Source organism: Accipiter gentilis, chromosome W (genome assembly GCF_929443795.1).
Source record: "Accipiter gentilis chromosome W, bAccGen1.1, whole genome shotgun sequence".
Taxonomy (NCBI): domain Eukaryota; kingdom Metazoa; phylum Chordata; class Aves; order Accipitriformes; family Accipitridae; genus Astur; species Astur gentilis.
Genome location: NC_064918.1, coordinates 10,495,699 through 10,509,170, shown reverse-complemented (window position 1 = coordinate 10,509,170; position 13,472 = coordinate 10,495,699). Strand labels below are relative to the sequence as shown.

At 47.5% G+C, this 13,472-nt stretch overlaps 3 protein-coding genes across 5 annotated transcripts in view; 2 read left to right on the top strand and 1 right to left on the bottom strand.

The window, feature by feature from the left end:
• LOC126035241 (zinc finger SWIM domain-containing protein 6-like) overlaps positions 1-2,527 on the bottom strand; it is a 185,916-nt gene extending 183,389 nt beyond the window's left edge. For both annotated transcript variants that reach the window (XM_049793521.1, XM_049793522.1), the window contains exon 1: positions 1,889-2,527. In XM_049793521.1, coding sequence (XP_049649478.1) covers positions 1,889-2,447 — 559 coding nt within the window. In that variant the 5' untranslated portion in view covers positions 2,448-2,527. The remainder of the gene's footprint in view (positions 1-1,888) is intronic.
• Positions 1-13,472, top strand: part of LOC126035240 (uncharacterized) — a 375,847-nt gene that overhangs the window by 280,140 nt on the left and 82,235 nt on the right. The window lies entirely within an intron of this gene.
• Positions 3,179-10,349, top strand: LOC126035385 (uncharacterized). Its single transcript, XM_049793938.1, has 4 exons — positions 3,179-3,504; positions 4,157-4,255; positions 5,079-5,205; positions 8,110-10,349. Exons 1-4 carry the CDS (start codon positions 3,179-3,181, stop codon positions 8,188-8,190), a joined length of 633 nt encoding a protein of 210 aa, XP_049649895.1. The 3' UTR covers positions 8,191-10,349.

Sequence of the window (13,472 nt, the reverse complement as noted above, 5' to 3'; positions counted from 1 at the left end):
CCTACTTGTGATTTTGCCAGTCCTGAGGAACCACAAACACGCCTCAAACCTTTGGAAAGAGAAAACCAAAAGATTAAACTTATAATAAAGTTAATAGAATTTTTTTTAAGACTTTTAAATTTTTTTAAACCCTTACAAACTTAAAATATTTTTTTTTTTAAATATCTAAAGCTGAACTCCACTTAGGCAGAAGGGAAGGGCGCTTAGCCCAGGAGCAGCAACAGAGCTTCCCTTCGGAAAGTAGAAGGCACGTTTGCAGGCTGCCCGCGAAAGGAAAACCGCTGCGGACAAGGCCGAGTGGGAGCCCAGCTCAGCGCGGATCAGTCCCACACAGCGCTGCGAACAAAAGGTGAGCAGCAGCCGCAGCTGAGCCACCGCCGGGAGACGGTCCGGTCCGGTCCGATCCGGCCCAGCACAGGGCGGGACAGAGGGCCCGGCCCCGCGCAGGTGCCATCCTGCCCTGCCCCTCGGTTGTCGAGCCGGCGGTGAAAAGCAATAGAGTCTCTTTTGTCCGGCTTCCCCTTTCGGAGTGGGGGACGGACAGAAAACAGAAAAGAACACGAAAACGAGAACAAAGTGCCCAGTAGTCGCCGCCACCTCCGCGAAGGCGCCGCCGCACGGCGATACGCCCAAGCCGCACAAAGCGCAAGCGCACCACCACCCCCCGGAAGTTTCCCGGGGAAACTATAAGCTCCTTCCCCGCAGGTCCACCACCGCCCCACCGGGAGGGCTGCCTGGGGGGAGGGGGCTCCACCCCCCCGCCCGTAAGCAGCCACCCGTCGGGGTGGAAGGCACCAACCTCCAGTGCCCTTTAAATGGAGACAGGGAGGAGTTAACCAGGGGCGCCAGCGCGCAGTGGGTGAATAACAGCAGCAGGCGGCGGCTGCCGCTGGGTGCAAGGGCAGAGACTGAAGGGGGGGGAGGGGGAGTATTGTTCCAGGAGGAGGAAAAGCAGCGCTTTCTTCCTCACTTCACCTTTGTCACGCAGGAGCTCGTCTCCGACTAACTCGTGGGCACTTCTGCGCCCGAGTTGCGGCAGCTGCCCGCCATCACCCGGAACCGGAGGCCTTTCCCGACGCCCGCCCGCCCCCGCCACGGTGGCGGGGCTTGGGCGGATCGCGCCCCCACCCTCTGGCTCGCCGCCACACTAGAAACGCCTTTGTTTGCGGCTTCCCTCGCACACCCGCTAGTGGGGTCTCGCACCCTCTTTTATTTCGGACTGCGCCGCATCCCGCCCTCTTATCCCGTCAGCCGCCTTCTGCTGATTCATTTCCACCGGCGGTCCCGGGGGGGGGGGCGGTGGAGGCATCTCCTCGCTATTGTGGCTCGAGGTATGGTGATGACCCGTATTACCGAGGGTGGGCGCTGAGAGGGAGCAGAGCCAAACGGGATTACACACTCTGGATTACAGGAGCGAGCACGACGCATCGGGAGAGTTAAATGGACAGGCAGGGAGTAGCGTGGCCAACCCGCCTGTCGGAGGCCAGGCCGGGCCGGGCGCTGGCGGCGGGGACCATGGATGTGTCACGGAGCGGAGCGAAGGAGTTATTCTGTGTTCTGGATGCGAGGAGGAGGAGACTGGAAGAGGAAGTTGCCTGGCCCGAATTACAGCCTGGGAGTGAAGGGTTCGTGCAGGCCGGGCCGCGGGGGGGGGGGACGGACGGAAAGGGGGGGCAGCTCCCCAGCCGCGCTGCCGGCCCCCCGAGAGGCTGCCGGGGCACACCAAGGAGGCGGGGTGACTCCAGCCGCCGGGGCCGCACAGGAAGGCGGCTCCCCGGCTGACAGGCGGGTGATACGCAGGGGTAGACCCGCGACTGAGGAGGCCGGCGGTGCTCTGCCCGGGTGGCCGCAGCACGGCTCTGCGGCACGGTCCCGGCCGGTGACTCACCGACTTGCAGGACGTTATCGACATAGCCGCCGTCAAGCAGAGCGATGCCCCTGCGGAAGGGCAGGCGGTTCTCAGCGGCGGCGACGTCCGCGCCCCCACCGGGCGCGGTGCCGGCGGTGGCCCCCCCGGGGGCGGCGGCGGCGGAGTCCTCGGCGTCGGTGTTGAAGGAGGAGTACATGCAGATCTCCCTCTCGCTGCGGGGGAAGGACCAGTACACGATCCTGCGCTGCACCGGCTCCGGGATCCGCTCGAACCGCTCTTCCACCCGCTGGAAGGGCCACTTCTCCGCTACCTTGCGAGCCGCGATGTCTAGCAGGGATTCGGGACTCTGGGTCTTGCCGAGCGGCAGTAGCCCCAGGGCGGCGGCGGCAGCGGCGGCGGCGGCGGCGGCGGCGGCGGCGGCGGCGGCGGCGGCGGCGGCGGCAGAGGATCCAGCACAGAGTGCCCCACTGCCGAGTCCGGTGCCACCCACCCGCTGGCCTGGCCTGCACCCTGAGCCATAGCCAGGTCTACAGCAGAGGCGCTTGGCAGAGGAGGGGAGCTGACCACGCTCCGCCATGATCGTGCCGCTTCTAAGCGGATAGCGGAAGTGGCTGTACCCTATAAACGGCACCAGGAAGGCAGGAGCGGCCGCGAGCTACCCCCGGGTCACACCCCCTCTTCCCTTACATGGCTGCGGGGGGCGGTACCGGCCGCCTCGCCCACGGCGGGGGGCGGAGCCTTATGCAAATCGGCGCCACAAACATAAATAGAACGGTCCGAGGATGGTGGGGGATGGTGCGCGTGCTTCTAGTTTGGGGATGTTAGGCCGATGTGTCGTCTTTTTCTTCCTTCCCCCCCCCCCCCCCCCCCCCCCGCGCTGATATCACGCGCGCAAGCCCGAGGGCGCCTCGCGCGCCTGGTGGGAAAAGGGGGCGTGGCTGGCGGCGCTCCTCTCTGGCACCATGTAAGGAGTGGAATGCGGGGGTGGGGTTGCCGCGGCCTCAACCCGGTTATCTCTGGTAGGAAAGCTGGCGGGGGACGAGTGAGGAGAAGCGCGCCTCGCAGCCGGAAAATACGGTAACGGCTGAGGTAGCTACACTCGCCCGCGGAAAGGCAGGGGCTGGTCTGTCTCCAGCGCCTCGCCCGGGGAAGCAGAGCGACACCCGCCTTTCACCGGAGCTCCGCGGGAGTTGGAAGCTGCTGGGAGGCGGCAGAGGCGCCCCGGAGGGCAGGTAGGAGGAGCACACGGGCTGCCCCACATGGGGCGGGGTGGCCTCGCCTGGGCTCCTGTCTCAGAGGCGGGCTGAAATGGGCGAAATGGGGGTGTTGCTGTTGGGGTGCTGCTCCTCTGGGGTAGGAGCCGGGGTGGCTGACCCCACGCGTGCCCGTAACGAGCTCTTGAGGCGGCTCAGTGAGGCGCGCCCCAAATTTTTCCCTTCTATTGGAGGCACTACGGTAGCTACGGCCATTGGGCCGCGGGGTGAACCCCTGCCCCATGGGATGCCCGGCGTGTGCTGTCTCGCTGGTCGCGCGCGCGCTGGTCCCTGGAAGTGCCGGTTGCAGCCCGATGTGAGCTCCACGCGGCCGGCTCGCTTTGCAGATGGTCCGGCTTGGAACCGCTTTGGTAGCCCAAGGTGAGGGGTTCCGTGCCACGACCCGCGGTGAGTTGAACGCAATTAACGTGTTGTGTTTTCCTTGGTGTTTAAAAGGTCTGTAAAAAGAATGGTGTTGGCCATCTGTCCCGGTTAATTTTTAGCAAGCGGTGCGTAATGCTCGCAGTTGCCGCAGAGTGTGGCAGTGAGGCGGTTTTTTATTTGTCTTTGTTCATTAAAAACCATACAATTCGGGATCATACCGACTCCCCAAATTAAATGACCTTCCTGAAAAAAAGGAGAAAATGCTGATAAGCCACAGTGGCAGGCTGAGGATATGACTCCTGCATAGCACCGGGTAAATACCAAATGCTGCCTCTGCTTGTAGCAGGGAGTTCTGTCCCTAATTACAGCCACACTGCTAATGTAAAGTATTATGAAAATAATATACAATAAGGATCAGAGCTAGCAAATAAAGCTGATACTGTCTCTCTTATGGAGAAAGACTTTGATGTATCATTTTAGAACAATATTTTTAATTAAATATTTTGGAACTTTAGCTTGAAAATGGCATTTTTGGCGACTTATAGTTGAAAACACTTATTCATCTCACTTGGATTTAACAATGAACAGCACTTGATAGCATACAATGCAGAAGCCATAATTTGAGTGCCTGGTTGTTTCATTCATGTAGGCTTGTTTACCCAGCTAGACTACATTTCCATGATGCAGTGCAAGTGTTCAGCTGGGAGGTTCGCAGTCGGGAGATCCAAGAAGTACAAATAACATCAAGGTGACTTGAAACTTAACATGTACTTTTTGTTTCCACCAAAATCTGAGACTACAGCAATAGTTTATTTTCTAAACAGGTGATTTGAAGAGCATAGCAGATCATTCTTATACAATTCTCTAAGTTCCTTAAAAGCTCTGATTGGTTGCTGCATAGGACATAATTGGTTACATCAACTAAAACATGTGAAACTTGTCTCAGTCTAATTGGTTCTTTGTGCCAAGTTCCCTTTATTGTGGAATGCACACCTGTGTTTTTCTAATTGGCATCTTTCTTTTTTTGTCATCTTGTTTATTCTGTTTAAGGCCCTCTAAAGGTGTCTGGAATGCTCTTGTGACCATTAGCTAAATATGTGTCCACAATTCCCCCTTTTTTTGTTTTTTGTCAATTAACACAGCCTTACTTGATCTATCAATTTTTAAACACATTGCAACCTACAAGGCACACAAATTACAAAAAAACCACCAAAAAACAACACTACAAGACAAAACTATCTTAACTAATGATTTAAGAGCAGCTCTATTTTGTAAGGTTGTGTGTCTAATACTATCTACATCTAACAGTAAATCTGATAATACTACACCAGTCTGTATTCAGGGACCCCAGAATTTGTGATTCCTGGGGTGGCAATGAGGGTGAATGCCCGATCCATGGAAACCAGGCATTCCCATCCATTGAGTCCATGACCTGCTGCACAGGGGTCTCCATCAATAAGTTCTTAATCTTCGTTGATGCCAGTGGAACCCCCTATTAAACCTGTGAAAAAGGGATTGCTTGGTGTTGCTGTACTGAGGTATAAGCAATCTTGTCTGGTCACGTCAGCCAGGGTCATCCAGATGTTTTCTTTGGATTGCTGCGGTATCCATGACTACGTCCATCCGAGGACTGTGAGGAAGATGGACCATCCCTACATTCTTGTGCCGTCTTGCTCCGCGAACTCAGCCCAGCAATCGGTAGGTGCCAGCTTTACATGGGCGTCCCCATGGAGGCAACGATGGCCTTGCCATGCACCAGCCCGATGCTCTTCGGAAAATCCCGGTATTTATACATTTGCAGAGGAACGGATTTCAGCACACGTGGCCAGTGGGTGCCAAAATCCGCCTCAGTTGCAATCTATGACGCATGTGTTCGCTGTCCAGGCACACTGCACGAGTCATACCCATCCTGTCTATTGGTTCATGGGCTTTGTTGATGCGGTTGCACTGCACAGAGAATCTTGACCTGTCATGTTGGCCAAGGTGACCTACATGTTAGTTTTTGGCTGAGGTGGTATTCATATTGCAGTACTATCTAGGATGTTCCAGATGATGATGATCGTACAAATCAAGTGGGAGCCCATCGTGGGCCTGTATCTGTGGAAACACAAGCATAACCTCGCCCCCAGGTTATTAATGGAAATGGACCTTCCCATTGCCCTGTTTCTAGATTCTTAGCTAAAACCATGACCTTAACCCTAATTTTGCCTTTAGCTAACTCTTCTTGTGGAGAGAGATTCCCTACTCCCCCTTTTTGTGTTTCGTCAATTAACACCTGCTGTATTGCCCTTTGCAAATATCTATGAACACAATTAATTAAACAGACTAAAAGCAACATTATACCTAATAAAATACATAAGAATAAAAGACTGTTCAGGTAATGCCAATGACACACAAAAAGAGGTTTGATTAATAGCTTTAGCTAGTGACACCCAAGCATTCTTACTGTCTCATGGCATTAACCGATGTGGATCAATCACTGGTGTCACTGTCATGCTTCTTACTACAGTCAGTGTGTTCCATATCAATCTCAGCATAAGGTTTCGTCCATTTAGTTGGAATCCACTTTGGCCCATTTTCTGTAATGACACAAGCATAACCTTGGCCTCACTTTATTATCAATGCTTCTTTGGCATCAGCATTATCTATTTGCTTTTCAATAGCATCTCACAGACGCTCAATAAAGGACATATAAGGTTCTGTATTACCCTGCCTTATACTTGTAAATGATTGTTGTGGCTTTCCAGCTTCAGGCAAGGTTACCATTGCCTTCAGAGTTAAAGAAGCTGATTCTTGTAATGCTTCTACCGGTAGCCTTGCTTGCCTATTAACATCTGCAAAGTCACCAGTCCCCATCATTTGTGCAGCAGTGATCATATACTGCAGATCTCCTTCTGGGTGGTCCAAATTTCTTAGTGCCGCTAAATCACATAATTCTGCCCATTTCACCTTCCATAATAGATGCTGAGTCGGGATTAAAATCATTGTAGCCAATTATGTACAGTCAAAGCCTGTTAAAATTTGACCGGAAAATATATTCTCCAATAATGCCTGACTAAATGGAGCAGACAGTCCATTAGCCATTACTGTTTTCCGTACTTCTTTTATTAAATCCCAATTGAAAGGTTGCCACATGTTTGGGGCATTCTGCGTGACGGTAACTGGAAAAGCCACAGGATTTAGACCTTCAGTTAACATTTTATCATTTATGTCCTTCCATCGCTTTTTTTATAGCTTCTCCTGGGGATGTATCTGCCTCATAGGGAGGTGCAGAGGGGATAGGTCTCTGCTCGAGAGGCAGGTTACTTAAAGGTTGATCGTTGCCTCCATTAATGACATCTCCCTCAGTGTTTAATTCCTCATCACTGTCTGAATTATTTACCACCTCGCCACACACGCTTTTCTTTTTTTCTGGGGTATCTTCAATTGAAATTTTTGCAGCAGCAGCCACCTCCTTTTCTGCCTTAAGGGCTTTCAACAGTTCCAGCACCAATCTCCACATAGCGGAGATTTTCTGAGCCTTCACGTCCGCACATGATACAAAGTCCCAAATTACTTTTCCCATTTCTTCCCAATTTTTAACTTCAAAGACTTGTACATTTGAAGTGGGGGGCACCATGGTCCTTAAGCCACTTCAGCATCATACGTAAAGTATTTGAATCATACTTAATCCCTCTCACAGAGAGGATATGCGAAAGCATTCGTACAATTGCCCCTTCTTCCACGGACATCTGGGCACCCATTTTAATCCTTCTAGCCGCTCACCTTACTTCCAAACGAGCAGGGTGATTGATCTCCCGGGAGAAGGTTGTCCGCTCAGTCCAGCTGGCTAGATGATCATTCGGCTAGACTGTCCTTCGGACACACTTCCAGTAATTCCAGCGTTTTCTCTTTTTGCTCTAGCATTATAGTAGCCAAATCCTCGTTTGCATTATTTGAATCAGGGTATAACTGATTTTGAGCTTCCTCAGTATTTTCTAAGTCCTGTTGGGCCCCCCAATCATCAGAGTCCATGGGCAGGGGAATGACTTCCGCTCGTAGTAGCGGCTGACTTGTCTTTTTCGCAGAAGGATTTACCATTGCCTGTTCCTCAGGTGTCAATGGGGCCATGGGAACATCGGCGTTATTTCCCCCCAAAAAAAGTTCAGCTCTTCTACAGGGAAAGCTGCAATCGGTGTTTTTTCTTCTAATGGTGGTGCCGTTGGTGGCGGGGGGGGGGCTCATGTGCTCCACATACTGTCTCTGTTTCCAAACAATACGATGGAGGAGCAGGAGCATTAACAGTTCGAGTTTCTGCTGCTAAAGCATGTTTTAACACATCCTGAACAGCAGTTTCCAATGTTATTTGTTGTATCATTTGGAGACACTTTTTCCAATGTGCTGCCAGACGTGCAGCTATTCTATTTCCTCCTTGTACAGACTCCCATATTTCCTTTCCTAAGTTCTCCCAAATAGACTACGAAAAGAGAGCCTCAGAGTCCTTGAAAAATCCCCTTCTTTGTCCCCACTGTAACAAATCCTCTAACTGGTCCTTTTTAATATCCGTCTCTGTTTTTTCAACCAGCCTCATAAATGTCTTTATGGCTGCCTTTTCCTTCACAGATGCTGCGATACCCATGCCGCCTTTTATCACGTAAGCTTATGATTCCTGCCTCTCTTGAGCAGCTCGGCGCTTTCTTATAAGCCCACCGGCATCCACAACAATCTCCCCCGCCTTTTCAGTCGTTAGCGTTCCCCTCTTGTTCCTTACCAGATCACGTTGGGGTCACCAGGTGTAGAGAAATTCTATGTGGGGATGGACGACAGGACACCAATATGATGATCAATGTCGCCAGTTTATTGAGCATAGCAGATCATTCTTATACAATTCTCTAAGTTCCTTAAAAGATCTGATTGGTTGCTGCATGCAAGCATATAGTGTCCACACGCATCAAGCTTAAAATGTGATTGGTTATATCGACAGTGTACACACGCATAAACATAAGATATAGTTGGTTATACTAACTCTGTACACGTGCATAAACATAGGATATAATTGGTTATATCAACTAAAACATGTGAGACTTGTCTCAGTCTAATTGGTCAAGATAAACTGCTGAATTGAGGTTCTTTGTGCCAAGTTCCCTTTATTGTGGAATGCACACCTGTGTTTTTCTAATTGGCATCTTTCTTTTTTTGTCTTGTTTATTCTGTTCAAGGCCTTCTAAAGGTGTCTGGAATGCTCTTGTGACCATTAGCTAAATATGTGTCCACATGCATGTAATCAAAGGCTATTCTATGAGCTACTTGGAAAAATACCTTTGGCCACCACTCAGTGAAATTCATTCTTAATAACATTTCAAAGCATTAGGCCACTTCAAGTCATTTTTGCTCATTCCAGTAATGTATACAGGGCCTGAGCATTCTACCAGTTATGTTAATTTAAAGAAAGATCACATACAGATGTACAGTTGTGTTTGTATGTGTGTGGATTGTCTGGCTCATAGTTCACAAATGAGTTTCACCATGTCCAGTGCACACAGGTGACTCATGGGGGGTTACAAAAGCAACCCAGCCTTGGATTGCCTTGAGGCCCTGGTTCTTTGCAGAGACAACTCACAAGGAGCTGTGTAGCCAGCTTAGCCCTGGGTTGTCTGACAAACCCTAAACTAAACAGGGCAGCGGCTGTGCCATTCAGAGAACCAAAACCTGAACTGAACCTTGAAATCCCTTAACAAATAGTATGCCCTGAGTCTCAATCCAACCACTATTCAGTTGCCTGAGGAAGCAAGGTTAAAAAAAAACCCAAAACCTGGAGGGTTTTGACGTGCAGAAAACAGACTCCACAATCAGTGAGATTGTAAAGTAGGTATGTTCATTCAGCGCTGGGCAGCATGGGGGGTAGTCCCACCAAAGTCGTGCGCGCCTGATTTGGGAGTTCACTTTAAATTTATACAGTCAAGTGTTACATATACATAGAGTTTCGCAATACGCCTATACATAGGCATTACCTATCCCCGCTTCATATTAAAATTAGCTCTAGGAAGTCATTTCCATAGCCTTCTCTCAACTGCGCTTACGCAGTGCCTCCTTATGGTGGTCGTCTGGTGGTCGTGAAGATGAAGGCTGTATGTCTTCTTCACGGTGAACTCTTAACCTGTCCCTGCGCAGACTCAGTTGTCCCTTGGCATTTGTCCAAATCACAAGGTCGGTCTTAGCTGGTTCTTGGAGCCACTGCTGCTTCTTATCAGGGACTATCTCCTGTCCCAGCCAGCCTCAACAATGCAAGCGTTAAACATCACTTCTCATCCCCTTGGGCCATGTCTACCTCTTATTGAAACTTCTTTAACTTCATTATAAGCTACATAATTATTAAACAATTCCTATCTACATTTATATATATACTAAGGTTTCTTTGGTTTCCCGTCTCAGTTTCAACTTGTTTCAAATGACAACCTTGTGTATTCAAACAATCACAGACCAGCAAAGTAAAGATAAGGGGAAACTCCACTCAGACATACATAATCCATTTAGGCATATATCATAATCCACTCAGACATAGTCATACACACCATTCCACAAGTCAGGGAATAAAACCCCTAAGATTCAGGTTGAAAATGGGGGAGTCACTTCAACTATACAGTTGGCTTGTAAAGGAGACCCTTCCCCTCCTGGATCAGGACACCGGTCAAGGTAACTTCCCTGGGATTGAGAGCCCTTACCTGGAGGAGTAGGTGAATATTGTTTATGCTTTAGGTTTGTAAACACGTGTGTGCTTGTGGTTGTAATAGTGTACTACTCTTGCCTTAAAAATTGCAATAGTGCATTCCTCCATTGTATCTGTAAAACCTGCAATAACAGTGTGTTAAGTCTGTAAGTGAAGTTCAAATAAATCATTTGCTTGAACCTTGCAGTTAAGTCTTTTTCTGCCACAGTATGAAGCAAACAATGGTCTAAATGTAGAAAAATGGTTTGCAGACAACCTAATGCTGGCCAACACAAGTCACTCTGGTGGTTAAAACTTATCTGGAAATACGAGAACAAGAACAACAACCATTAAGAGGAGGCATGTCATTTAAACTGAACAAGAGTCCAGATTCATGTGCTGCATAAAATGTTTCTAAATTCTGGGAGGGTAGGGGGTTAGAGATGAAGAGGAAGAAACTCAGGAAAGGAGGCTAGATTAGCTGATGAGTTTTCTTAAATAGTTTCATTCATTATGTTCAGAAACTATTTTTAATTTACAGAGTTAAAAATAGAATGTTTGCCTTTTAGTAGCCTTTTAAATCAAATACTCTAGGATAAATATTGCCAGCTCTTTAGAGTCTCTCTATTAAAGTGAAAATAAACCAGCAGCACTGAATGAGCCCTTTCAAAGTGCAGGTTTTTATTCTAATTAAATTCCATGATTCCAAAACTGGAGTCAGAGGCTAGAATCTAAAAGCATTTAGGAAAATGTACTTAAAATACTAAGTGTGCTTTACCAGTATTCTACAATAATGAAAAGATACAAACATCCTAATTTGACCTAAATCCTCTTGGCATTCATTTCTGTGTCCTCTGCCTTTTTGTGGCTTGATACTTCACGTATGAAGTCATTCTGAGACGGACTGAAGGGGAGGGCATTGCGTGTGCCAGAGTCCCAGAGCTGTGTGAATTAATGCTGCTCTGTATTTCCTCAAGGAATCAGCACATTCAGTTTACATTTATTGAAAATAGACCCTGGGGATGGATGAATTATTTCTTCCTTATAAGGAGCCTTGTGTTGGGATATCTGTTGGGACAGTTTAGCTCACTACTAAGTTACTAGGGATAAAAGCATCACTGTTACAAGTAAAATGATAATGTGAAAGTGACTTCTTAAAATTAAATATGTTGAACTGATTTAGAAGATTCAGAATTTCAGTCTTGGAACAGAGGAACAAGAGTGTCTCACCTTTGGAGTTTTAACTTATTCACTTACCATTTGCAAAAAGTCAAAAGTGGAAAATGCTGTCTGAGAGGAAACTAGATTTAACATCCCTTCTATAGACCTGAGTTGCAGAATTCATGAACATTCAAAGTAAAAACAGTGTTATTACTCTCACAAGCTTTTCTAAACTTTATTTTTAAAGGATTATATTTTTTCTAATATCAAAATAAAAGCAAATTTGATGAAAACTTCAGGTTTAAAAATAACTTCTAGGTATTTTTTCTCTTTACTGCAAGTGCATACACTTAATTGTGGTAAAATAGCTGTGTAATGCAAAAAAAAAAAAAAAAAAAAAAAAGATTACTCAAAGCTTTATCCTCTTCTGGTCAGAAGTCCTCCACCAAAAATGTGATAGGCCAGTTCAGAAGTTAATCAGTTGCAAAATGCCACTGATTGATCTACCATCATGTATAGGAAAATCTCAGCACATATAATGTACAGAAAGTGAAGTAGACTGGTGGTCTAAATGGAAACATCATTGGACTGCCTTCTTGTGGATAAGCATCCTACACTAACAAATCTCCTTTTTATCTTCTCCAGCTTCCTCCCTTTAAGTTGCATTTTACTTTAGACTTCCTTGCATTAGACCAAATAGCTACTTTGCCATGGCAGGCAACATAATAGTTCTTGGGCAGAAACTCTGTGTGAAGATGGGCACGCAAACCTCAGTCTACTAATGTAAGGAACAAAAGGCATTGCTTACCCAGATTTTCACCTATGGCAAAGAAAGAGAAACAACAGATACTAAAAATTCTCAGAAGTGCGTTTTCCAGGATGTTAAGTGCTGGTAGCACTTTAAGGACTTTAAAGCAAAAAAAAAAAACACCACCAACCCCAAAACAAAAAAAACACCAAAAAATTCCAACAAAAAAAAAAAAAAAAAAACACCTCTTCCTTCCATTTCAAGAAGTCCGAGTCCAGATTAATTTGTGATGGTGAGAGAGCTGTATTTACAAGGGAACAGTTTAAATGTGCGAAAAACCAAAGTTCCTGCCTATGCGCTAGAGATGCGGTGTGTATCTGTAGGATACCTTGTTGTTCTGGTGCATCCTTGTCTCCACCAGTGCAGCCAAGACAGCAGTGCAAGGAAGAAGAAAGTATAGCTAACTGGCCAGCAACTGCTTCAGATATTGTTGGTTTTAATTTTTTCCTTTTTTTCTTTCTTCCCCCCCCCCCCCCGATTTCGTCCTCTATTTGTATCTGTATAGCAGTATTTGGTGTCAACTCCATCCTTAAGCAAAATGCCATTTAAAGATAATGGTATTTTTGCGGGTTGGGTTTAACTAAATAAAACCTAGTTACAGTAAAACCGTACTGCTCTGTCCTGACTAATGCCCCGTAAACATTCCATCTACTTATCTTCCTTCTTCCTGTCCTGCAGTCTTAGAAATTGTACCAGAGCTAATATCTCGAGTTACGCCTTGTGTCCTGGTTTCAGCCCAGCCGGTAACAAAGGACCATGCAGCCGATCGCTCACTCCTCCCGCCCCCCTCCGGTGGGATGGGGAGGAGAATCAGGAAGGAGAAAAGAAAAAAAACCGGAAGCTTGAGGGTTGAGATAAGGACAATTTACTGGGACAACACAAAAAGAGAAGTTACTACAACAACAACGATACTAATAAAAGAATATACAAAACGAGGGATGCACAATGCAACTGCTCACCACCCAGAACCCGACGCTCCGCCACTTCCCCACTGAAAGCCAAGAGAGCCCCCCAGCCCGCTCCCCATTTATATACCGAGCATGATGTCACATGGTATGGCATAGCTCCTTGGCTAGTTCAGGTCAGCTGTCCTGGCTGTGCCCCCTTCCAGGTTCCTGTGAAAATTAACTCTATCCCAGCTGAACCCAGGACACCTTGTAATCAAATTCAGAAGATAAAGATAAGCTATGATTAGAGCTCTGCAGTAAAATTTTGTCGGAGAACCCAATACTTCCTTCTACTTAAGTAGCTTCAAAGGTTTCATTGGAATCCTTTTCTTGGAGCAGGGATTTAATTTTTTTTCTACTGTTC

Bases quoted from the DNA above. Each gene is read 5' to 3' on its own strand.
- LOC126035385 (XM_049793938.1), top strand. From the start codon at position 3,179: ATGGGCGAAATGGGGGTGTTGCTGTTGGGGTGCTGCTCCTCTGGGGTA. The intron at 4,256-5,078 runs GTGACTTGAAAC...CACGTCAGCCAG, and splicing joins GAAGTACAAATAACATCAAG to GGTCATCCAGATGTTTTCTT. The intron at 5,206-8,109 runs GTAGGTGCCAGC...TTTCCTTCACAG, and splicing joins CGAACTCAGCCCAGCAATCG to ATGCTGCGATACCCATGCCG.